This window comes from Mustela erminea, chromosome 1 (genome assembly GCF_009829155.1).
Source record: "Mustela erminea isolate mMusErm1 chromosome 1, mMusErm1.Pri, whole genome shotgun sequence".
NCBI classification, from domain to species: domain Eukaryota; kingdom Metazoa; phylum Chordata; class Mammalia; order Carnivora; family Mustelidae; genus Mustela; species Mustela erminea.
In genome coordinates, this window is record NC_045614.1 from 173,720,667 (window position 1) to 173,745,908 (window position 25,242).

At 38.1% G+C, this 25,242-nt stretch overlaps 1 protein-coding gene across 1 annotated transcript; it reads right to left on the reverse strand.

The window, feature by feature from the left end:
• Positions 1-9,509: 9,509 nt before the first annotated feature.
• LOC116591568 (soma ferritin-like) lies at positions 9,510-14,425 on the reverse strand. Its single transcript, XM_032344585.1, has 4 exons — positions 14,405-14,425; positions 12,686-12,829; positions 10,979-11,104; positions 9,510-9,695 (listed from the first exon to the last, which is right to left on the reverse strand). The coding sequence occupies exons 1-4, from the start codon at positions 14,423-14,425 to the stop codon at positions 9,510-9,512; spliced, it is 477 nt and encodes a 158-aa protein (XP_032200476.1).
• Positions 14,426-25,242: the final 10,817 nt, after the last annotated feature.

Sequence of the window (25,242 nt, forward strand, 5' to 3'; positions counted from 1 at the left end):
AGAGGCTCTGGAGACATCAGGGACATCTGTGTTTGGGCTGCTTTTTAGGCCTTCTCTAGAGACCTGTTTTTCTTTTAGAAAAATTATGCAGAAAAGAACTACTCCAGTAGTTAAATACTCCAATAACCCATTTGCTGGTGGCAATCCACACTGTGCTTTACTTAAAGGAAACAAGACACCAGACGTCTTTGGGTCCAGTGATCAACTGTAGCAACTTGAAGAGGGCCTATTACAAATTCTCCAGACTCTTGACACCTCTCTCAGCACAGTGGGATGAACATTATGGTGATGACCGTTAAAATGAGCTGTGAGACAAAAACATGGAGACCTTGTCAAAAAATGCAGGGGGCCAACATCAGTGTTTGTAGGTTATAGTAAATTGACCTTCCCATCATCCAGATGTTAGGGAAATAAAATTGTCCTTTAAAATAAGTGATTTTTAAAAAAAGTTATTATTGAGCATATGCAGAATGGTGTGATGAACTCCCAAGGACCCCATTGCCCGGTTTCAGTAATATTTTTTATCCCATTTTCTTCCCTGCTTTCTAATATTTTTATCCCATTTTCTTCCCTGCTTTCTAATATTTTTTTTTAAAGATTTTATTTATTTATTTGACAGAGATCACAAGTAGGCAGAGAGGCAGGTAGAGAGAGAGGAGGAAGCAGTCTCCCTGCTGAGCAGAGAGCCCGATGTGGGGTTCGATCCCAGGACCCTGGGATCATGACCTGAGCCAAAGGCAGAGGCTTTAACCCACTGAGCCACCCAGGCACCCCCCTGCTTTCTAATCTTATCTTATAATTTCATTCATGAATATTTCCATCTGTCTCCAAAAGGTGATGATTCTTATTTTATAATAACCATACACAACCATAATATAATGATCACACTGAAAAATAATTGATAATTTCATAATATCATCAAATATTCTACTAGTGTTCAAGTTTCACATTTTAAAAATTTGTTTCAATCAGGATCAAACAAAGGCCACACTTCTCTTCCCTCTTTTTTTTTTTTTTTTCATGTTATTTATTTGTTGAAGAACCTGAGACTTTTGTCCTGTAGTTTCCCACATTCTGGATTTTGTTGAGTGCATCTTGGTTGTGTTGTTCAATAGATTCTTTACTTCTGTATTTCCAAAGAGGGTAGTTAAATTTTGAGGCTTGTTATGACATAATTTAATCCCCTTTTTTTTCTTTTCAAAATTACTTCTTGAGTAGTGGCATGTAATTTATCAGAAGGTACAAAATGCCTGATTGGCTTTTTTTTTTTTTTTTTTTTTTCTGTTAATAGCAGCCATTGGTGATCATTGTTTACTTATTTTTAAGGTTTGGCAAAAATATGTTATGCACACTGTATTATCTTGTAGAAAGAGAAATTTCCCTTATTAACTATTTTGGGTAATCTAGGTACTTCCCATAGGAAAGATAGGTTAAATCCTTGATTTTTTCCCTCACCAGTTTTCAAGGTTGGAGTTTGAATTAGCTTTCTACTATCTTCCAAAGGTGACCATTTTTTTAAACCACTTTTTTTTTTGTTTAACTTATTATGATTATTTAATAATTACTTATTATTATTAAGTACTTATTATTTTTTATTTAATATTTTACTCATAGATTTAAGCGTATTTGGTATGTTTCAGCCCATTGCAGTTACTTTTCTCATGAAAGTGGCTATCCTTGTCTATCCTTACTGAAAGGAATCCTCTTCAAGGAGGTTCTGAGTTCTTTTTGACAGCCTTGTTTCTAATATGGTAATGTTTCTGGATTATTTAATAAATTTCCCGACTCAAACTGTAAGCAGCCATTTCTCAAAGGAGACTTTGTTCATTTTAGTGACAAATGGTCTTTAGAGACCAAAATGAGGGTGTAAGCGTGATCATTGCTGCTTGTTTCCAAGTCTTTTCACTGGACACCTAGGACTTTTTTTTTTGTTTTAAGTATATACATCATGAGCTCTGATATTCTGATATTCATAATTAAGTGTCTATAGGACTTTTACTTAACCTCACTGATCCTACATTTATTTCTCCTTTATTCCATACAGGAAATCCCAGCTCTCAAAAATGCCAACATAATTATTTGTTTTACCACGTGATAGCCACAGACAGCAGTGTCAAAAACATCATCAGGGGCACCTGGGTGGCTCAGTCATTTAAATGGCCAACTCTTGGTTTCAGCTCAGGTAGTGACCCCAGGGCACCAGGATCAAGCCATGCATCAGGCTTTATACTCAGGGCAGAATCTGCTTGAGATTCTCTCTCTCTCTCTCCCCCTCCCCCTCGGCTCCTCTTGCCTCTCTCTCTCTCTCTCAAATAAACAAATAAATCTTAAAACAAAAAAAGAGCAACACCATCAGTAACTGTTCTATAGGTCATTGTTCTAAATTGCAAATCTAATCATATTACATCTTTGTCTAAATTCCTCATTGCTTCCTCATCCCCTAAAGAACAAAACCCAAGCATATTAACAAGTACAACAGGCACTTCATGATTTGACTTTATACCATTGGCTTGCCTGGAAATACTCTTGTTTCTCTTTCCCATTCTATTCAACTCTGAGTCCTCCATCCAAGTCCAAATGATCAGAAGCTTTTGTATCACATCCCCTCTTCCCTAGCACTTGGTTGTTCTTTTCTCTATGTTCTTCTCTGCCCATACAGGCCTTTATTCATGTAAATTCTAGTGATTTACATTATATGTGCATTCTCTACTAGATTGGGCATGTCTCAGTGACAAGGCCTACTCAATTTTGTATTCCCAACATCTAAGTTAAGTTCATGACAAATAGAAGATGCTCAGTAAGTACTTGTTTAATATGACTGAAGAGATACAAAATCCAGCAGTCTTTTTTTCTTATATTTAAGAAACTATCTACAGTATTTTTAAAGAAGTTTATTTTCTGCTAGTAATACCACCTTGCTGGGAATTAAAAAGAGGCACCAGAAAATTGTTTGTAAAGGCATAATTGCCCTTGCATCTTTCAGGCTTAAGGTAAATATGATGATAATAGTAACAGTAGTATCTGTGAGCTTAGTGAACCTCCATTAGGTGAACCTGTGGTCCTATCTTTAGTGCTAACAGGGAGAATACTGCAGAGTCTTCAGTGTCTGTGTTTTGCGCTTCTAATAGATTGCATTTGCGATACTTCTCTTAATCAGGCTCAGTTCTCTCCCTACAGAGACCTAAAGAAGAGAATAAAGTCATTCTATGATATTCTTTTCTAACAGTTTTAAGCATTTGCTTTTCAGACTCCTCAGGGAAATGCAAGTTTAAACTTCAATATTATGGAGGAGATGGAGAGGTATAAACTTTCAGTTGTGGAATAAAAAAATCAGAGTTGGGGGCTACAGCATGGGAAATATAGACAATAATACTGTGATAATGTTGTATGGTGACAGATGGTACTTACACTTATCTTGGTGAACACGGAGTAATGCAAAGAACTGTTGAATCAGTATGTTTTACACCTGAAACTCATATTACATCGCATGTCAATTATACGTCAATAACGATAAACTACAATAAGTGGATGTACTTCCCCGCTAGAATAGCTAAAACTAAAGGGTTTTTCATTGGTTTTCAGCTGTTCCATGTCAAAGTATTCTTCATATGTTAATAAATTATGTTTCATTTCTCCTTTTTTTCTAATAGCATCTAAGAGATGCCATGCCAACACTCTCTCCCCACCCTCTTTTTTCTTCTATATTTCTCCTTGTTGTTTGACTTGGGAATTTCTGGAGCCTCTATTTTCAAGTTTCCTGTAGGTGAGAAGGGCAGAGTAGTAATCTAGGCTAAGTGATTTTGAATTTTTTCTAATGCAGTTACCTCTCTTTTATGTAGTCACAAAACTAGCTGCCTTCCTCCAACATAGCTGGTTGTCATGATTCTTTATAGAACATTGCCTTTTTCCATTTATGTACCTGATAGGTCTGGAAGAGCCTTCTGCCAGCCCAGTCCTATTCCTGAACCTACTTTAGCAGGCAAAACATATGACTTTGCACTCAAGAAGTACTGCTCAGTTGGGACATAAACATTTTAGTGTGTGTGTGCTTTATGATATGTATTAGTACTGGATTCTTTGTGCTCCACTGTCTCCCTTGATATATCCTGAATAGTAACTGGTTTTATCATCTGAAGTCAGCAGGCTTGGTTCAGGAAGCCACACAGTGCTGTGGGTGTTTCTGAGAACAGGGTGTGCAGAAGAATTCTAGGAGTGCCAGATGTTAGAAACCAACAGTAAATATTCTCTCCCAAAAGGGTGGGACCCCTCATCAGTGACGACTGCTGTGATCAAAGAGGACAGGTGTGATGGGACAGGAGAAGACAGAAGGGTTAGAATGTGTTTGGATGAGGACTCACACAGAAGTGGCAGATTCTATAAAATAGCACTTCTAAAAGAAAGGGGAGTTACAAAATGGCAATCAGAAGCAGGATCGTCCAGTGAAGGTAGCTTCTTCACCAGAGGCAGTGAAGATACCACAGAAGCTTGGAACCGATGATAGGGACCTTTCTGAATCAAGTTAAGATCTGAAATCTAAGTGAGGTGTGGTTTCCAAAGTGGCATTTATCATTGTAATAGGGGAGGGAGCTCTTTAATTGAGAAACTGGGAAAGTTACTTTTTCCCTCACTTCAAAAAACCTTCCTTCTAAGTGAGAAAATCCAAATCATTCAAATTGGATTAGCAAAGTAATTGTGAAACTAGAACTAGATCCAGAGAAATCTAATCTAGGAAAACAAAAGAGCAAAATAGAACTGAAAATAGATACAAAACTTTCCTGTAGACAACAAACACTCATTAGAAAAATATTGCTCTAAAGCAGAGGAATTTTCTAACATAACATCTCAACATGAATAAAGGGAGATAAATCATAATCGAAGGAAAGAAAACAATAAAAACATTACAAGAACTCAGGGAAGACAGGGCCAACCAAGGGAAGGTGATAGTCAATGAAGTATGTGAAATGATCAATTAGCAAAATTTAGGAAAGATATAGAAGACACAGGGGTGCCTGGGTGATTCAGTTGGTTGGGCATTTGCCTTCGGCTCAGGTCATGATCCTGGGGCCTTGGGATGGAGCCCACATCAGGCTCCTTACTCACCAGGGAGTCCGTTTCTCCCTCTTCTCCCTGCTCATGCTCTCTCTCACTATTTCTGTCTCTTTCTTTCAAATAAATATATAAAATCTTTAAATAAAAAGAAATAGAAGACACAGACAAAATCATTTTGTAAAAGACTGAAGTAGAAGGAGCAAAGAGGACATAGATACTATAGAAAGTGTAACACAAAATAGAGAATATACACAGACGTATATAAGGAAAAAGGTTTTTTAAAAGAGAAAGTGAAGAGAAAGTTATAAAAGATAGGCAAAACTATTCAAAATAAAATTCATTTGAGTTGTTCCACTGGAGGAAAACCAAAAGAATAGAGTAACATACATTATAAAATGTTCTGAAATAAGATTTGAATTTGTATATTTAAAGTCACATTCAAGATATGAGAGAACTGTCCCAGAATGACCAACACCAAGACTTTCTACTAACACCGATCATACAAACATTAGACGGTAACTAGGGTACTACTAACACTAGTAGCAAACTTTGAGCATCTGGGCAAAAACATTGTATCCCTTCTAAGTGAAAGAGAGCTAAGCTGGTACAGCTACAATCAGTGCTAACAAATGGAACAATACCTATCAGATACTTAAGGAAAGAAAGTTGGAGCCAACAATTTGAAATCCTTTCAAGCTGCCTTTCAAGTGTCAAAGCTACACACAAAAATTTCTGTAGCTTCAAGGACTCAAGGAATATTGTCCACATTAGGTCTTACTGAAGCATCTCCCAAAGAACAAAAACTCATTCAACCAAAAGGTGATCAGGCGAAACTTCATCAGAATGACGGGGTGAACATTAGAACTAGGACTAAAAGGAGGGCTAATTTAAGGGATACAAAATAAATTGCACATGTGAATATTATATTTATATACATTTCCAATGTGGAGGCTATCATTTTAAAAATTATAGTTCTTTATTTTTATTCTAGTACCTGCCTTTATAATTAGACTATCCTTAAAAGATTCATTTCTTTTATTTTAGAGAGAGAGAGAGAGAGAGAAAGAGAGCCCGCACAGTGGGGAGGAGCAGAGAGAGTCCCAAGCAAACTCCATGCTGAGCACAGAGCTGGACACAGCGCCAACCCCACGACCCCAAGACCACGATCTGAGCCAAAGTCAAGAATCAGGTGACAACTGACTGTGCCACTCAAAACTCCATTTATAAATAGACCTTTATATAATACCCTTAGAACCTTTTAAAGATTTTATTTATTTGACAGACAGAGATCACAAGTAGGCAGAGAGGCAGGCAGAGAGAGAGAGAGAGAAAGAGGGAAGCAGGCTTCCTGCGGAGCAGAGAGCCCGATGCGGGGCTCGATCCCAGGACCCTGAGATCATGACCCGAGCCGAAGGCAGCAGCCCAAACCACTGAGCCACCCAGGCGCCCCCCTTAGAACCTTCTTTAGTTAGATAATATCTATTGATTCCTATGATGAGCATCAAGTGAGATGACTTGTAACTTCCTACTCTCTTTTCTCTATAGCTTTCTCTATACAATTTTAGTCAATAATATCATTTCCTATGGCTAAATTGTATTCTCCAAAAATTCACGGGTAGATAGATATAGGCCTAGTTTTAAAAGAAAATGCCCTACCTTTTCCCAAAGTGGTTGCACCACTTTACATTCTCACCAACAATGTGCGAGAGCTTCAAATGTTTTTCACCTTGCCAGGGTATGATGGTGGCAGCTATTTTAATTTTAGTCCCTCTGATGAGTATGTAGTGAATGGTATCTTCTTGTGGTCTTGGTTTGTATTTTGCAATGATGTTAACAAGTTTTATGTATGTTTCCATGGCTTTCCCCATGATGAAGACTTTTCTTTAGTACTAAATTGTCCAAGCCCTCAAAATCCTGTTGGATTATGACTCCAATTCCTTTAATCTCTATACATTGATTTGGGAGGCATCACAAACTTGAACTTCTCTTCTCTTTCTATTATTCAAATTCATTATTTTATCTCTTACAGGAAGCATTTTTGTTTCATATAGATTTCAAATTGCATTTGTTTGGATTATTACTAGATATTTTAAGTATTTGTGGATATTATAAACACAAAATATATTTTTAATATTTTCTCTGTTTACCAATTATATATAGGAAAGGTTGTGTTGTAGATATTTATCCTCTACCCAGCAACATTATTAAACTTTCTTATAAGTTATAACAGTTTTTCAGTTCTAGTTATAATCGTATCATATTAAATAAGTCTTTTTACACATATGTAGCTTCTTTTCCTTTAGTTTTTCTATTGCATTATCTGGAATAGTGGTTCTCAAGCACAGTAACTTGCTTGCTCAGAAGACATTTGGCCATGTCTGGAAACAGTTTTGATTGTCTCAACTATCTGGTAAGTCAAGGCCAGCGATAACTGCAAGACATCTCACAATGTGTAGGACATCTCCCCACAATAAAAAGTCATTTGGCTCAAAATGTCAACAGTGTGGAGATTAAGGAACCCTGGTTGAGAACTTCCAGCAATATACAAAGTAGCATTGAGGTTAAAGCAATCTTGTCTTAGTCCTGATTTTAATGTGAATATGCAATATTAATAGGTATAAATTTTTATATAAGTTAGTAATAATTATAAAAGTAGTAATTTATTCAAGAATGCTTTGTGAACAGGTAATTCTCCAACAGTGACAAGCTAATCATGGCAGTGGTTATCAAAAAGAGGAAGTTGTAGAAAAAGTGTGAAAAGGTAGGTAACAAAATCTATTATGTGGTTCATTATTGCCAGGGAACATTCCCTTCCTCACTGAAATTACTAAAGCATAAAGTACTATATAAAATTAATTATTGGCCAGATTACATTGGACCTGTATGCCTTTCTTTTTTGCCATTAAAACAATATCACTCACAGTGAAGGTCTACTTTAAGTTAGAAGCTTCTGTAAACTCAATATTTTAATATCTGAATAGGTCTATTTCAGCCTGAACTTTTATTTTCCTCATCAGTATTTTGAGGATATCTCCAATTTTTTCTTTTCGTCTAATATTGATGAGAAAGCTGTGATTAATATGTCAGCTTTCATTCTAAGTGATATCCTTTTGTGGGAGACTTTTTATCCTTGATGCTCTAAAATTTCATTACCATAGATCTCCCCTGCCCCACCACTTTAAATTCTCTTTCCTCCTAGAGCTCTAATTAGAGCTTTTGTTAGAACTGCATGTCTTAACATCTTAAATTTCTTTATCCTTTTGACTGAAAATTTCTTAGCTTACTTTTAAATCACTTGTTTGATTGGGTATGTTTGAATATAAGTCTATTTGTTAACTTTATTTCTTTTTACCTCATGGTATCTAATTGGTTCTTATGACCACTTTTTCTTGCTTCAGACTCCTTTTTGTCTAAGATTAAATGTTTTAAGATTCTGTTTCAGTCTTACTGATTGTTCATTGTAATTGCTTCTATCATGTCATGGCTTTCCTCAAGTTTAAGAATTGGCACTATTTTACAAATTTATAGAATACATAATCAGAGTAGGCACTTTTCTAGATATTTTACAGTTTAATCTCACTAACCATGAACTAAATAAAATTAACTCCACTTTACAGACAACGAAACTGAGTCAATGAGTGAGGTAAAAAAATATTCAAGGCCATGAATATAGTAAGTTTTGGAGCAATTACACAATCCTATAGAGCCACCTTTCTTCCCAGGTCTTACTAATTACATGAGGTCTTTGGCTCTGACCCAACCTTACACGCTCATTATATGCTCCTAAAGCAATTACCCTAGTATGTGTTGGGCCCATAATGGTGTGAGTAAGGATATCCACATACTGTCTTCAGCGCCTTAATTTCCTGTGTACCAACCTCCTATTCCCTAAGTCTACCTCCAGCTGTGAAAGGACATTTGGATTGCAGCTGCCTGTCCACTGTCCACTTTTAGGGAGGAGCCACCTTTTCTAACCCAAGAGCTCTTATTTTCAAGTTTGGCTTTATATTTAATTAGAAGAAAACCCTACTATTTTGTAAACTAAAATATGTATATAAGCTAAGGGGGAGGGGAGCTTTAATAAGACCTAAGGAAATTACTTAATTTTTACTGCATCCACTTGGACTGGTTGAATTTATCAAATCCTGACTGGGCATCTGGTTGTCCTTGGGACAATAAGGGAAGGTTTTTTTTTTTTTTAAATTTTTAATTGTTTTTGTTTTGTTTTATTATCCTTCAAGTCTAATGTACCCCCTGTCCCTGAGAAACTTTCACCAAACTCTCAATGATGGAAATAACCCTCTTGTACTCCAATAGCAATCTCTTTAACACAAAATTGTAATGCAAAATCAAATTTATTTCCATGCATAACAGTGAAGATTGGGATACTAGATTAAAAGGAAAGCAGTCTTCTGTCAAACAGATCAAGATTCTTAAGTAGCTGCCTTCAAGAGCTACTGCTATGGATGACTTGATGGGCGGCCTTCAGATGTTGAAGCCTCTTGGCCCCATGTTTCCAAAAACCGTTCAGGTGTGCTTTCCCTCCCAGACAGCCTTTCTAATTCCTCCTGATAGCTAAGCTGGTATTGCAGATATCTTATGTTCCTTTTCTGTTTATTCAAGAAAATTTTCACGAATTCTAAGAGCTACAATACAAAAACAAAAAGATAGGGGAGGACTCATTAAAGACCTTATCTGCAATGGGAGATGACCCAAGATCCTGCTACCAACTTATAGTGGGTGCATGGACCAGCGGTCCTGGGAGCTTGTCAGAAATGCAGATTCTCAAGTCTCACCCAGACCTATGAAACCAGATTTTAAGACAGAGCTAAGCTATTCGTATGCACCTTGAAATTCAAAGAGCACTGATCTAAGACATTCAAGAACTCCAGGTGAAAACAAATAACCACTTTTAATGAATATGAGTGTTAGGATATCTCATCAAAATTTTAATGTAATATGCAATATTAATAGGTATAAATTTTTATATGTTAGTAATAATTATAAAAGTAGTAATTTATTCAAGAATGCTTTGTGAACAGGTAATTCTCCAACAGTGACAAGCTAATTATGGCAGTGGTTCTCAAAAAGAGGAAGTTGTAGAAAAAGTGTGAAAAGGTAGGTAATTAAGTAATGAGCTCCTGGTGTAATGGCTTTCCCACCCTGTTTATTTGAATCATATGGGGGTTTTGAGTAGGCACCCAGACCCCATTCCCTAAGTTTTAGATTTAAGTGGTCTGGAGTAAGGCTTAGGTCATAGGTATCTCTTCAGAACTCTTCAGTGAATCCAGTATCATCTAGGGTCGATAACTTTCATTTTAGGACATTTTTTTCTTCACTGACCCAGAGAAGGTAGGGGATTGGTAAGAAAATTACCACTACAAGGTGGAGTGTTCATCATTAATCAAGAAGACTTCAGAAAAGTTTATAGGACAAGAAGTCACCATTAATATTCAGTTTTTCAAGGACACTCAAGGATAGTGGTTCTCAAGATGTGGCCCCTGGCCAGTAACATCATCACCTGGGAACTTGTTAGAAATGCAATTTTTTGGATACCACATAAAACCAATTGAATTGAATTCTGGGGATAGGGCCCAGCAGTTTATTTCACTAACCCTCCAGGTGATTCTGGTATTCATTAAAATTTAAGCCCTTTTAATCTAGGAGATTTTTAAGCCAGCAGCAGAATTTGTTTTGTGTAATTATCTGAGCGTATTATTCCTGGAAAGTCTTCTCGATCTTGAGTTCAGTGGCATTTCTCCAGCACACCTATGCTCCCCCCAACCAACTTCCAGAAATAAGTTCATTACTTCCTCGGGGAGAAATAAACACATATTGGGGGATCCACTGTTTCAGACCTATGTCTTAGAAGTAGGTCACAATTCGAAGTGAAAGATAACCCTGCTTTCAGAACCAATTAACTACTTACATCAATTTCACGATTCTTAGAAGCCGAATTCTTCAGCTCTTGCAGGTGCTTGTATAAGTTCCTTTCCACCTCCAGAGCAATCACGATAGCTTCCCGGTCGGTTCCCCAGTACTCTGCGTCAGGCCTCTGTTGAGAACAGGGAGTCACTTTTCTACCTCAGCCTTGTTACACCCTACATCCTGGGTTGGATTATGAATAGGTTTACACAGGCTAATAGTTTCCAAGCTTTGTGGCACAATGGATTCAGCAGGGCATCTTAAATACGCATGCCTGGCTTTCAGACGTGAATAATTCAGGCTTAATGGATATGGAGTACAAACTCAGAATCAAGACTTTCAAAAGCTCACCAGGTAATTTTAATGCGTTGCAAAACGTGATTACCATCAGCATACTTACACACACTGTTACATTAGCTTTGGAATTCTGTGATGGTGGTTCTGTTCTGTTACTAGCAGACATTTAGTTCTCTTTACAAAGCTGGAACCAAAAGAGCCCATCAGGTAAATAGGGATGTTTCTACATGTAATACCCCCAAATGAAGTTTAGACTGTTTCTTTGGAGTGTATGTCCTAATGAAAAAGAATTTGTTTTACTCTTTTGAAGACTTAGCCATATTAAATACCTGAACATGTATCTGAATTAGACTAAAGATCTACTATAAAATGCTAACACATTTAGGAAGAAGCCATTAGGGGAGAGCTTCTCGAACTATGCAGAGCATTAGAATCACCTGGGAAGTTGTTAAGCCACTATTCCTTGGGCTCCACTGCCTAGAGAATCTGAATCAGTTTGTCCCACTGGGCCCATGAATTTGAATTTCTATTAAGTTCCCAGGTGATGCTAGTGCTGCTGGCCCATTAAAAAAACAAAACAAGGGGTGCCTGGGCAGCTCAGTGGGTTAAAGCCTCTGCCTTCAGCTCAGGTCATGATCTCGGGGGTTCTAGGATCGAGCCCCGCATCGGGCTCTCTGCTCAGCGGGGAGCCTGCTTCCCTCTCCCTCTCTGCCTGCTGCTCTGTCTGCTTGTGCTTGCTCTCTCTTTCTCTCTGTCAAATAAATAGGTAAAATCTTAAAAAAAAAAAAAAAAACCACACACACATTAAAAACAAAACAAGAGAAAAGAAGAGGCGCCCGCCTGGCTCAGTCTGAAGACCATGCCACTCTTGCTCTTGGGGTCATGAGTTCAAACCCCACACTGGATGTAGAGATTACTGAAATAAACAAAAATTTAAAAAGAAAAGAAAACCCAAACAAAACAAACCAAAAATCAAACAGCGTTTAGTGGTTATGATTTACTCACAATAATATGAAGAGTTTACAAAGATACATTCTTGCCCTTAAAGTCAGTGGCTATAATTCCATGTAAGAAAATAAGTAACCAGGAACGCCTACGTGGCTCAGTCAGTTAAGCATCTAAGTCCTGGTTTCAGCTCAGATCCTGATCTCAGGGTCCTGGGATTGAGCCTCATGTCAGGTTCCATGCACAGCACAGAATTTGCTCCAGATTCTCTCTCCCTTCTCTGCTTTTTCCCCTAATCATTCTCCCTCTCCCCCTCTCTCAAATAAATAATCTTAGAAAGAAAAGAAAGCAAAGAAAGAAACAGAGAAAACAAGTAACCTTAGAAGTTAGGTGGTAACTAATCATTGAGTGCTCTAGACCCAGCGGCAAAGGCCATGTGGAGATCATCCTAACAAAGGTACATAGTCACCTTAGTCACCGGAAGGCAGACTATACTTTGACGGTTTTTTAGATATTTTATGAACTGCTTTGCATGTTCTCGCTTCACCACTGCTTGGTCTTGGAAAAAGGGCACATAAACAGGCGCATCAGAATCTTCATCATAGTAACAGGTCTGGAACAGGGGGTGAGAATGGGAACAGAACAGAGGTCAGAGAAGCTGAATTTCAAGACGAAATTTTACAGAAGCTCACTTCATTATTTCTGTGGTTGTCCGAAAGGGGCCTTTGTTGTTCTTTCCTTAGTTTGTTTTTTGAATTCCAGAAGGCCCAGGCTGTCTCAAAGAGAAGGTACCCAGGTTTTAATATGCTGGTGCCTAATCTTAGGCCATTATGGCCTTTTTAGGGGTCTGACTTGTAAACCTGACATACTTATTTCCAGTAATCATGCGGACTCCTGGCAGAAGTTCAGTATAAATTGACATTTTAAATATCCATCTACTTCATCAATCTTAATAATCTACATTAACTCTAAAGTACTGTATGGGTGAAAAACTGTTTATTCAGTCTTCCCACATAGTTGAGGCCCATACTGCATTGGGAAACCATAGGAACGAATTGGGATTCTTCCTATTATCTCCCATAGTTTGCAATCGCAGCTCTGAATCATTGGGTCATGGCACAGCAAAACCCTAGCTACTAAGTTACGGTGTCATCTAGTATCAAACCACAAACACAGCCATAACCACCATTACTAAGGATATAGAAGATATGTCATCACCCAAACCAGAGCGAAACCTCCCTCACGATGCCTCAGGAACGCATACTAACCATAGTAAAATAAGCATCACTGACATTCAGCTGATAAGATGCTACAAAATTAACAGCAATCCTACACTCTTCGCAGAGAGGTTTCTGAGCCTGGGATGCCATCTCAGCTTTAGGGAAAACCAGGCATAGAAAGTGCTATCCATTAAGGTAGGAGTCTTCTTAAATACTAACAGGCAATATAGCCAGCCCACTTCTATCCAGCTGACAACTTGATGAAATTCCATTCAGCTGGAAATAACAACCATTAATCACTAATGAGGCTGTTGTTTCTGTGTGAAAGAACCAATCTGATAAAAAAAAAAAAATGGTGGTGGTGGGGTTGCGGGGTTGCGGCGTTGACGGGGGAGGTGCCTAATCCTCCTAACTACCCTAGCAGTGTTCAGCATTCTCCCTCATGTTCACTCTGACAATGATTTGAGAAAGCTGATACATTTCCTGAATAGGGAAACATTAATAGTGTTGTTTCTTTCTTCAAAAACTATTTATGGCACATCAAGCTAGACCCTAGGGGGAATCCAAGAAGACTGACTACAATACATTCTTTGCCTGCAAATGATTCATCCCTCACCCATAAGGCCTCAACATACCTAATTTGTCTCAAGGCAGGATATGTAGGGAGTTCTAAAGTGTCAAAAGCATATTTAGCTAAAAGGATTGGGGTAGACTTTACTCCTAAGTTTGCATTTGAACTTGGTCTTGGAGGATGGGTAAGAATGTAGAAGAATGGAAATGGAAGCAGGCCATTCCACCTGGAGAATAGGCATGCAGAGACTGCACGGACAAGATTTAATAGTGGCTTCTCCAAACTGCAGTAAGACTGCTTTGTTTGGGAATCTTTTGGCTCTTTCCTCAAACTGTCCTGAAAAGATCCCTACTTGTCCCATTTGCTTCCTTTGAGGGCAGAGAATTGTTTTACTTACTTTGGTATTCCCATAGCCCATCGTGGAGTATTTTGTAAGTAATAGGTACTAAATCAACATTGACTAAATAAAAATATATTTTTCATTTATTTTTAATAAGTGTACATACAGTTAGGGATGTATGTAAAATATATATGAAATATAAATATATATAAATATATGTGAAATACATATAATTTACATGTGCAGCAATGTAAAATTTCCTATAGTCTGGTGGATTCTTAGTTTGAGCCTCAGCCATGGTTACCTGAACTGAAATAGAAGTGACAGGTCACCAAAAGTTTGTATCTCTGAGGCAGTGAGGAGGGAGGGCATCTCCTAAGGGAGAGCTCTTCCTAAGAGAAAGTACCAAGCATTCCCAGTTGGGCCCAGTCACAAAGATAAGGTCATCAAAGGGATGGCATCATTATCAAAAGTCCTATTAGTTGTCAGCTTTGTTACTTGACCCAATATTGTCCTTGCCTCCCAGGGAATTCAGGTTTTAATCCAAGGGAGGGTATTTAAGTAGTTGCCTCTCAAACTGTTATTTAAATACGAATCACCTGGGATTCTTGTTAAAATGCAGATTCTGATGTAGGTATCTGAGAGTCTGCATTTATTTAAAAAAAATTTTTTTTTTAAATTTCTTTTCAGTGTTCAGAATTCATTGTTTATGCACCACACCCAGTGCTCCAAGCAACACATGCCCTGCATAATACCCACCACCAGGCTCACCCAACCCCCCACGCCCCTCCCCTCCACAACCCTCAGATTGTTTCTCAGAGTCCACAGTCTCTCATGGTTCATCTCCCCCTCCAATTTCCCCCAACTCACTTCTCTCCATCTCCCCATGTCCTCTGTGTTATTCCTTATGCTCCACAAATAAGCAAAACCATACGATAACTTACTCTCTCTGCTTGAGTTATTTCACTCAGCATAATCTCTTCCAGTCCTGTCCATATTGCTACAAAAGTTGGGTATTCATCCTTTTTGATGGAGGCATAATACTCCATAGTATATACGGACCACATCTTCTTTATCCATTCATCCGTTGAAGGGCATCTTGGTTCTTTCCACAGTGTGGCTACTTCTGTGGCCATTGCTACTATAAACATTGGGGTACAGATGGCCCTTCTTTTCACTACATCTGTATCTTTGGGGTAAATACCCAGTAGTGTAATGGCAAGATCATAGGGAAGCTCTATTTTTAATTTCTTAAGGAATCTCCACACTGTTTTCCAAAGTGGCTGCACCAACTTGCATTCCCACCAACAGTGTAAGAGGGTTCCGCTTTTTCCACAAACTCTCCAACACTTGTTATTTACTGTCTCATTGATTTTGGACATTCTAACTGGTGTGAGGTGGTATCTCAATGTGGTTTTTATTTGAATCTCCCTGATGGCTAGTGATGATGGACATTTTTTCATGCATCTGTTAGCCCTTTGTATGTCTTCATTAGAGAAATGTCTGTTCATGTCTTCTGCCCATTTTTTGACATGATTATCTGTTTTGTGTGTGTTGAGTTTGAGGAGTTCTTTATAGATCCTGGATAGCAGCCCTTTGTCTGTACTGTCATTTGCAAATATCTTCCATTCTGTGGGTTGCCTCTTTGCTTTGTTGACTGTTTCCTTTGTCATGCAGAATCTTTTGCTCTTGATAAAGTCCCCAAAATTCATTTTTCCTTTTGTTTCCTTTGCCTTTGGAGACATGTCTTTTTTTTTTTTTTAAGATTTTATTTATTTATTTGACAGAGAGAGAGAGAGTGATCACAAGTAGGCAGAGCAGCAGAGAGAGAGGGGGATGCAGACTCTCCGCTGGGCAGAGAGCCTGACATGGGGCTTGATCCCAGGACTCTGAGCCGAAGGCAGTGGCTTAGCCCACTGAGCCACCCAGGTGCCCCACGGAGACATGTCTTGAAAGAAATTACTGTGGCCAGTGTCAAAGAGGTTACTGCCTATGTTCTCCTCTAGAATTCTGATGGATTCCTGCCTCATTTTGAGGTCTTTTATCCATTTTGAGTTTATCTTTGTGTATGGTTTAAGGGAATGGTTGAGTTTCATTCTTCTACACAAAGCTGTCCAGTTTTTGAGCACCATTTTTTTTTTAAGATTTTATTTATTTATTTGACAGAGAGAGATCACAAGCAGGCAGAGAGGCAGGCAGAGAGAGAGGAGGAAGCAGGCTCCCTGCTGAGCAGAGAGCCCGATGTGGGCCTCGATCTCAGGACCCTGAGATCATGACCTGAGCCGAAGGCAGTGGCTTAACCTACTGAGCCACCCAGGCGCCCCTTGAGCACCATTTTTTGAAGAGACTTTTTCCACTGTATATTTTGTCCTACTTTGTCAAAGATTATTTGACCATAGAGTTGAGGGTCCATATCTGGGCTCTCTACTCTGTTCCACTGGTCTATGTGTCTGTTTTTGTGCCAGACACATGCTGTCTTGGTGATCACAGCTTTGTAGTAAAGCTTGAAATCAGGCAATGTGATGCCCCCAGTTTTGTTTTTCTTTTTCAATATTTCCTAAGCAATTCGGGGGTCTCTTTTGATTCCATACAAATTTAAGGATTGATTGCTCCAGCTCTTTGAAAAATGCCAGTGGTATTTTGATCAGAATAGCATTGAAAGTATAGATTGCTCTAGGCAGTATAGACATTTTAACAATGTTTATTTTTCCAATCCATTAGCATGGAATGGTCTTCCATCTTTTTCTGTCTTCTTCAATTTCTTTCATGAATGTCCTGTAGTTCCTTGACTACAGATCCCTAACCTCTCAGCCTTCCCTTTGAGATCAGGAACACGACAAAGATGCCCACTCTCACCACTCTTATTCAGCATAGTATTAGAAGTTCTAGCAACAGCAATCAGACAACAAAGAGAAATAATAGGTATTCGAATTGGCAGTGAAGAAGTCAAACTCTCTCTCTTCACAGATGACATGATACTTTATATGGAAAACCCAAAAGATTCCACCCGCAAACTACTAGAACTCATACAGCAATTCAGCAATGTAGCAGGATACAAAATCAATGTACAGAAATCAGTTGCTTTCTTATATACAAACAATGAAAATACAGAAAAGGAAATTAGAGAATCGATTCCATTTACTATAGCACCAAGAACCATAAGATACCTGAGATTCTGCAATTCTGATAAACCTACCAAATGCTGCTGGTCCACGTTTTGAAGAGCAGGAGTGCCAAGACATGGAACACAAATGGCCCTGCCAGGGAGCCCTCTACTGGGAGAGAAGGGAGCCTTCATGTGACTTCTCCACACAGCTGTGCTGCTTTGGCCTGTCAGTGCTTGCAAACCCTCCATGGCTGCTGTCTGTGAAGGCAGCAGGCACTACCAAGGTTAGAGCTGGGGAAGAGGAAAGAAATGAGAGCTGACTAGATGGTTAACTGTTTGTGCTTGGAGTCTGCATAAAACATTACCTGAACTCCCAAAAGAATTTGGGGGAACTTTTCAGATTAGGGTCCTGTGTGAGCAAGTGGGGAAAAGTGACCATAGAATCTGAACTAGTAACTGCTAATATGACCCCTTCAGCAATGTTAGTAACAATTAGTTGTACGAGTATGGGAATTTTATAGGTGATTTTTTTCTTTTTTTCCTATTTTTCATATTTTTTCAAACTTTTATAATCTATTTTCATTTTGAAAAAGAACCCAATAAAACCTTTCTAGAGAATTAACACAATGCTTTTTCTGATGGAAACTTCACATACATATTTATGAATATATTGTTTGTTTTTTAATTATGAATGTAGTATATAATCATTACAAAGTGTTCCAAAATTTCAGCAATATATAATGTAGAAAGTGAAAGCCCGTGGGTAATGCCATAGTTCTTATGTACTTTTAAATCAAATTTGATCCATAATACCACTATTAAATTTTGGTAATCTTATGAAATGACTTTTGAATTATGGAATATGATCAGCTTGGTCCAATGTACCTTCTCCTCTAGAATGTGCTGAAAATACAAAGGCAATTTTTTTTTTTATTACTTATACAGCTCCTCTTAAACTTTTTTCAACCTGACCCAAACTTTCTGTCTGTAAGGTGTTATTTCACCTTACTGTCTTACTAATGATTAAGGAAGTAGCAAGGATCTCTCTTCTGGACTTAATTCCAATCAATAAATTTTTATCTTTAAAAATAAATAAAAATGTTTTTAGCGGAGCACTTATTATGCTCTTTATTTTGTTCTTTGTGCATGTGTTTCCCTATTTCCCCTATTAGTTTATAAACCTCTTAAAGACAGGGCCTTCTCAGTCACCTTTGTATTTCCCAGAGCACTTAATAGAGTGCCTTGGCATAGAAAGCAGTCAGTGAATTATACTGACTGAACAGTTAGAAAGCAAAAAGGAACCTAAAAGTTTAAAGTTGTTGCTTTTTAAGAAAGGGACAATTGACAGAGCAAAATGAGTACTTTGCATTTTGGAAAAGCAGATTTCAAAAGTTCCCAAAAATCATGGGAGAGGGAGAAAACAGGGATTTCTATGTCATATCTTCAAAAGAAAGGATGATATTTAATAGTCTCAGGCACTGAGAAATAAGTCAATCAGAGAAAGACAATTATCACGTGATCTCACTCATATGTGGAATTTCTCATCGGAAGTCTCATTGTTAGTGTATAGAAATGCAACTGATTTCTGTGCATTGATTTTATATGCTGCCACATTGCCGAATTCCTGTATGAATTCTAGTAACCTTGGGGTGGAATCTTTTGGGTTTTCCACATAGGGTATCATGTCATATGTGAAGAGTGAGAGTTTGACTTCTTCTTTGCCCATTAGGATGCCTTTTATTTCTTTCTGTTGTCTGATAGGTGAGACTAGAACTTCTAGTACTATGTTGAACAACAGTGGTGATAGTAGATAGCCCTGACGTATTCCTGACCTTAGGGGAAAAGCTCTCATTTTTTCTGCATTGATAATGATAGTTACTGTGGGCTTTTCGTATATTACTTTTGTGATGTTAAGATATTTTCCCTCTATCCCTATGCTGTGAAGAGTTTTAATAAAGAAAGGATGCTGTCCTTTGTCAAATGCTTTTTCTGCATCTATTGAGAGGATCATATGGTTCTTGTTCTTTCTTTTATTATGGAGTGTATCACATTGATTGATTTGTGGAGGAAACAACCTTGCAGTCCTGGAATAAATCTCACTTGGTCATGGTGAATAATCTTTTTAATGTACTGTTAGATCATATTGGCTAGGATCTTGGTGAGAATTTTGACATTCATGTTCATCAGGGATATTGGTCTGTAATTCTCCTTTTTAGTGGGGTCTGTGTCTGGTTTTGGGATTAAAGTAATATTGGTCTCATGGAAAGAGTTTGGAAATTTTCCTTCCATTTCTGTTTTTTGAAACATCTTCAGAGGAATATGTATTCTTCTTTAGATGTTAGGTAAAATTCCCCTGGGAAGCCATCTGACCCTGAACTCTAGTTTGTTGGGAGAGTTTTGGTTACTGCTTTAATTTTCTTGTTGGTTATGTGTCGGTTCAGGTTTTCTATTTCTTCCTGTTTCAGTTTTGGTAATTTATACATCTCTGGGAATGCATCCACTTCTTCTAGATTGCCTAATAATATAGTTACTAGATATCAATCTTTTGCCTGTACTGTTTCAGTTTTGGTAATTTATACATCTCTGGGAATGCATCCACTTCTTCTAGATTGCCTAATAATATGTTACTCATAATATGTTCTTATAGTTATTTGTATTTATAAGTTATTTGTATTTCTGTGGTGTTGGTTGTGATCTCTCCTCTCTCATTCATAATTTTATTTATTTGGGTCTATTCTCTTTTGTTTTACATAAGTCTGGCCAGGGGTTTATGGATCTTATTAATTCTTTTGAAAAAACAACTCCTAGTTTCATTTATCTGTTGTACTATTATTTTGGTTTCTACTTCATTGATTTCCACTCAAATCTTTATTAATTCTCTTCTTCTGATTTAGACCTTATTTGCCATTCTTTCTCCAGCTTCTTTAGGAGTAAGGTTAGGTTGTGTATTTGAGGACTTTCATGTTTCTTGAGGAAGACTTGTAGTGCTATATAATTCCCTCTTAGGACTGCCTTTGCTGCATCCCAAAGATTTCAACAGTTGTATTTTCATTTAATTGTTTCCCTGAATTTCTTTTTAAAGATTTTATTTCTTTGACAGCAAGAGAGGGACAATGAAAGCAGGAACACAAGCAGGGGAGTGGGAGAGGGAAAGCGGGCTTCCTGCTAAGCAAGGAGCCTGATGTAGGGCTCGATCCCAGGATCCTGGGATCATGCCCTGAGCCAAAGACAGACGCTTAATGACTGAGCCACCCAGGTGCCTGTGTTTCCCTGAATTTTTAAAATCTTCCTTAATTTTCTAGTTGACCCATTCTTTCTTTAGTAGGATGCTCATTAGCCTCCAGTATGTGAGATTTTTCTAAATTTCCTCTTGTGATTGACTTGCAATTTCAAAGCACTATGGTCTGGAAATATTCAAGGAATGATATCCATCCTTTGGTACTGGTTGAGACCTGATTTGTGATCAGTTCTGAAGATTATTCCATGTGCACTCCCTAAGAATGTGTATTCTGTTGCTTTAGGACAGAATATTCTGAATATATCTATGAAGTCCCTCTGGTCCAGTGTGTCATTAAAGCCCTTGTTTCCTTGTTGATCTTCTGCTTAGATGATCTGTTCATTGCAGTAAGGAGAGTATTAAAAATCTCCTACTATTAAAGTATTATTATCGATGGGTTTCTTTAAATATTTTTATTAATTGGTTTATATAATTGACTGCTCCCATGTTAGGGACATAAATATTTACAATTGTTAGATCTTCTTGTTGGATAGACCCTTTAATTATCATATAGTGCCCTTCCTCATCTCTTATTACAGCCTTTGGTTTAAAATCTAATTTGTCTCGGGGTGCCTGGGTGGCTCAGTGGGTTAAAGCCTCTGCCTTTGGCTCAGGTCATGATCCCAGGGTCTTGGGATCGAGCCCCACATCGGGCTCTCTGCTCAGCGGAGAGCCTGCTTCCCCCTCTTTCTCTGCCTGCCTCTCTGCTTGCTTGTGATCTCTATCGGTCAAATAAATAAATTTTAAAAAATCTAATTTGTCTCATATAAGGATTGCTTCCCCAGCTTTCTTTTGAGGTCCATTAGCATGACAAATCGTTTTCCACCCACTCACTTCCAATCTGGAGGTGTTTTGGGATCTAAAACACATCTCTTGCAGAGAGCATATCAGTGGGTCTTGCTTTTTTATCCAATCTGATACCCTGTGTTTTTGGATTGGGACATTTGGCCCATTTACGTTCAGAGTAACTATTGAAAGATATTAATTAAGTGCCATTGTATTACCTGTAAAATCTCTGTTTCTGTATATTGTATTTGTTCCTTCCTGGTCAGTGTCACTTTTGGGCTCTCACTTTGCTTTAAATATCCCCTTTAATATTTCTTGCAGGGCTGGTTCAGTGATCACAAATTCTTTTAGTTTGTTTTTCCTGGAAGAGTTTATCTCTCCTGTTTTGTGTGTGTTGAGTTTGAGGAGTTCATTATAGATCCTGGATATCAATCTTTTGCCTGTACTGTCATTTGCAAATATCTTCTCCCATTCCGTGGGTTACCTTTTTGTTTTCTTGACTGTTTCCTTGGCTGTGCAGAAGCTTTTGATTTTGATGAAATCCCAAAAGTTCATCTTCACTTTTGTTTCCTTTGCCTTTGGAGACATATCTTGAAAGAAGTTGCTGTGGCTGATATCGAAGAGATTACTGCCTGTGTTCTCCTCTAGGATTCAGATGGATTCCTGTTTCACATTGAGGTCTTTTATCCATTTTGAGTTTATCTTTGTGTACGGTGTAAGAGAATGGTCGAGTTTCATTCTTCTACATATAGCTGCCCAGTTTTCCCAGCACCATTTATTGAAGAGACTATCTTTTTTCCACTGTATATTTTTTCCTGTTTTGTCGAAGATTATTTGCCCATAGAGTTGAGGGTCCATATCTGGGCTCTCTACTCTGTTCCACTGGTCTGTGTGTCTGTTTTTATGCAAGTACCATGCTGTCTTGGTGATCACAGCTTTGTAGTAAAGCTTGAAATCAGGCAACATGATGCCCCCAGTTGTATTTTTGTTTTTCAACATTTCCTTAGTGATTCGGGGTCTCTTCTGATTCCATACAAATTTTAGGATTATTTGCTCCAGCTCTTTGAAGAATACCAGTGGAATTTTGATCAGAATAGCATTAAAAGTATAGATTGCTCTAGGCAGTATAGACATTTTAACAATGTTTATTCTTCCGATCCAAGAGCATGGAATGGTCTTCCATCTTTTTGTGTCTTCTTCAATTTCTTTCATGAGTGTTCTGTAGTTCCTTGAGTACAGATCCTTTACCTCTTTGGTTAGGTTTATTCCCAGGTGTCTTATGGTTCTTGGTGCTATAGTAAATGGAATCGATTCTCTAATTTCCCTTTCTGTATTTTCATTGTTAGTGTATAAGAAAGCCACTGATTTCTGTACATTGACTTTGTATCCTGCCACGTTGCTGAATTGTTGTATGAGTTCTAGTAGTTTGGGGGTGTAGTCTTTTGGGTTTTCCATATAAAGAATCATGTCATCTGCAAAGAGAGAGAGTTTGACTTCTTCATTACCAATTTGTATCCCTTTTATTTCTATTTGTTGTCTGATTGCTGTTGCTAGGACTTCTAATACTATGTTAAACAAGAGTGGTGAGAGTGGGCATCCTTGTCGTGTTCCTGATCTCAACGGGAAGGCTGCAAGCTTTTTCCCATTGAGGATGATATTTGCTGTGGGTCTTTCATAGATAGATTTGATGAAGTTCAGGAATGTTCCCTCTATACCGATACTTTGACGCATTTTAATCAGGAACGGATGCTGGATTTTGTCAAATGCTTTTTCTGCATCAATTGAGAGGACCATGTGGTTCTTCTCTCTTCTTTTATTAATTTGTTCTATCACATTGATTGATTTGCGAATGTTGAACCATCCTTGTAGCCCCGGGATGAATCCCACCGGGTCATGGTGGATAATCTTTTTAATGTGCTGTTGGATCCTGTTTGCTAGGATCTTGTTGAGAATCTTAGCATCCATATTCATCAGTGATATTGGTCTGAAATTCTCCTTCTTGGTAGGGTCTTTGCCTGGTTTGGGGATCAGAGTAATGCTGGCTTCATAGAAAGAGTCAGGAAGTTTTCCTTCTGCTTCAATTTTTTGTAACAGCTTCAGGAGAATAGGTGTTATTTCTCCTTTGAAAGTTTGGTAGAATTCCCCAGGGAATCCATCAGGTCCTGGGCTCTTGTTTTTTGGGAGGTTTTTGATCACTGCTTCAATCTTGTTACTAGATATTGGTCTATTCAGGTTGTCAATTTCTTCCTGGTTCAATTTTGGGAGTTTATAGTTTTCCAGGAATGCATCCATTTCATCTAGGTTGCTAAGCTTATTGGCATATAACTGTTGATAATAACTTCTGATGATTGTTTCTACTTCCTTGGTGTTCGTTGTGATCTCTCCCTTTTCATTCATAATTTTATGTATTTGAGCTTTCTCTCTTTTCTTTTGGATTAGTGTGGCCAATGGTTTATCAACCTTATTGATTCTTTCAAAAAACCAGCTTCTAGGTTCATTGATACATTCTACTGTATCTCTGGTTTCTACCTCATCCATCTCAGACAATCATATCAAAAAATAGGCAGAAGATATGGACAGACACTTCTCCAATAAAGACATACAAATGGCTATCAGACACATGAAAAAATGTTCATCGTCACTAGCCATCAGGGAGATTCAAATTAAAACTACATTGAGATATCACCTTACACCAGTTAGAATGGCCAAAACTAGCCAGACGGGAAACAACATGTGTTGGAGAGGATGTGGAGAAAGGGGAACCCTCTTCCACTGTTGGTAGGAATGCAATTTGGTGCAGCCTCTTTGGAGAACAGTGTGGAGATTCCTCAAGAAATTAAAAATATAACTTCCCTATGACCCTGCCATTGCACTACTGGGTATTTACCCCAACGATACAGATGTAGTGAAAAGAAGGGCCATCTGTACCCCAATGTTTATAGCAGCAATGGCCATGGTTGCCAAACTGTGGAAAGAACCAAGATGCCCTTCAATGGACGAATGGATAAGTAAGATGTGGTCCATATACACTATGGAGTATTATGCCTCCATCAGAAAGGACAAATACCCAACTTTTGTAGCAACATGGATGGGACTGGAAGGGATTATGCTGAGTGAAATAAGTCAAGCAGAGAGAGTCAATTATCATATGGTTTCACTTATTTGTGGAGCATAACAAAAAGCATGGAGGACATGGGGAGTTAGAAAGGAGAAGGGAGTTGGGGTAAATTGGAAGGAGAGGTGAATCATGAGAGACTATGGACTCTGAAAAACAATCTGAGGGGTTTGAAGTGGTGGGGGTGTGGGAGGTCGGGGTACCCGGTGGTGGGTATTATAGAGGACACAGATTGCATGGAGCACTGGGTGTGGTGAAAAAACAATGAATATTGTTATGCTGAAATAAATAAATTAAAAATAAATAAATTAAAAAAAGAGTTTATCTCTCCTATTTTGATTGACAGACTTTCTGGATAAAATATTCTTGGTTGCATATTTTTCTCACTTAGCACACTGAATATATCATGTCAATCCTTTCTGGCTTGCCAACTCTCTGTGGTTAGGTCTGCTGCCAGTCTTATTATTCTAACCTTGTAGTTTACAGACCTCTTGTCTTGAGCTCCTTTCAGGATTTTGTTTTTGTCTCTGAGATTTACAAGTTTCACTATTATATGTCTTGTGTTGAACTATTTTTATTGATTTTTGAGGGGAATTCTCTGTTCCTTCTGG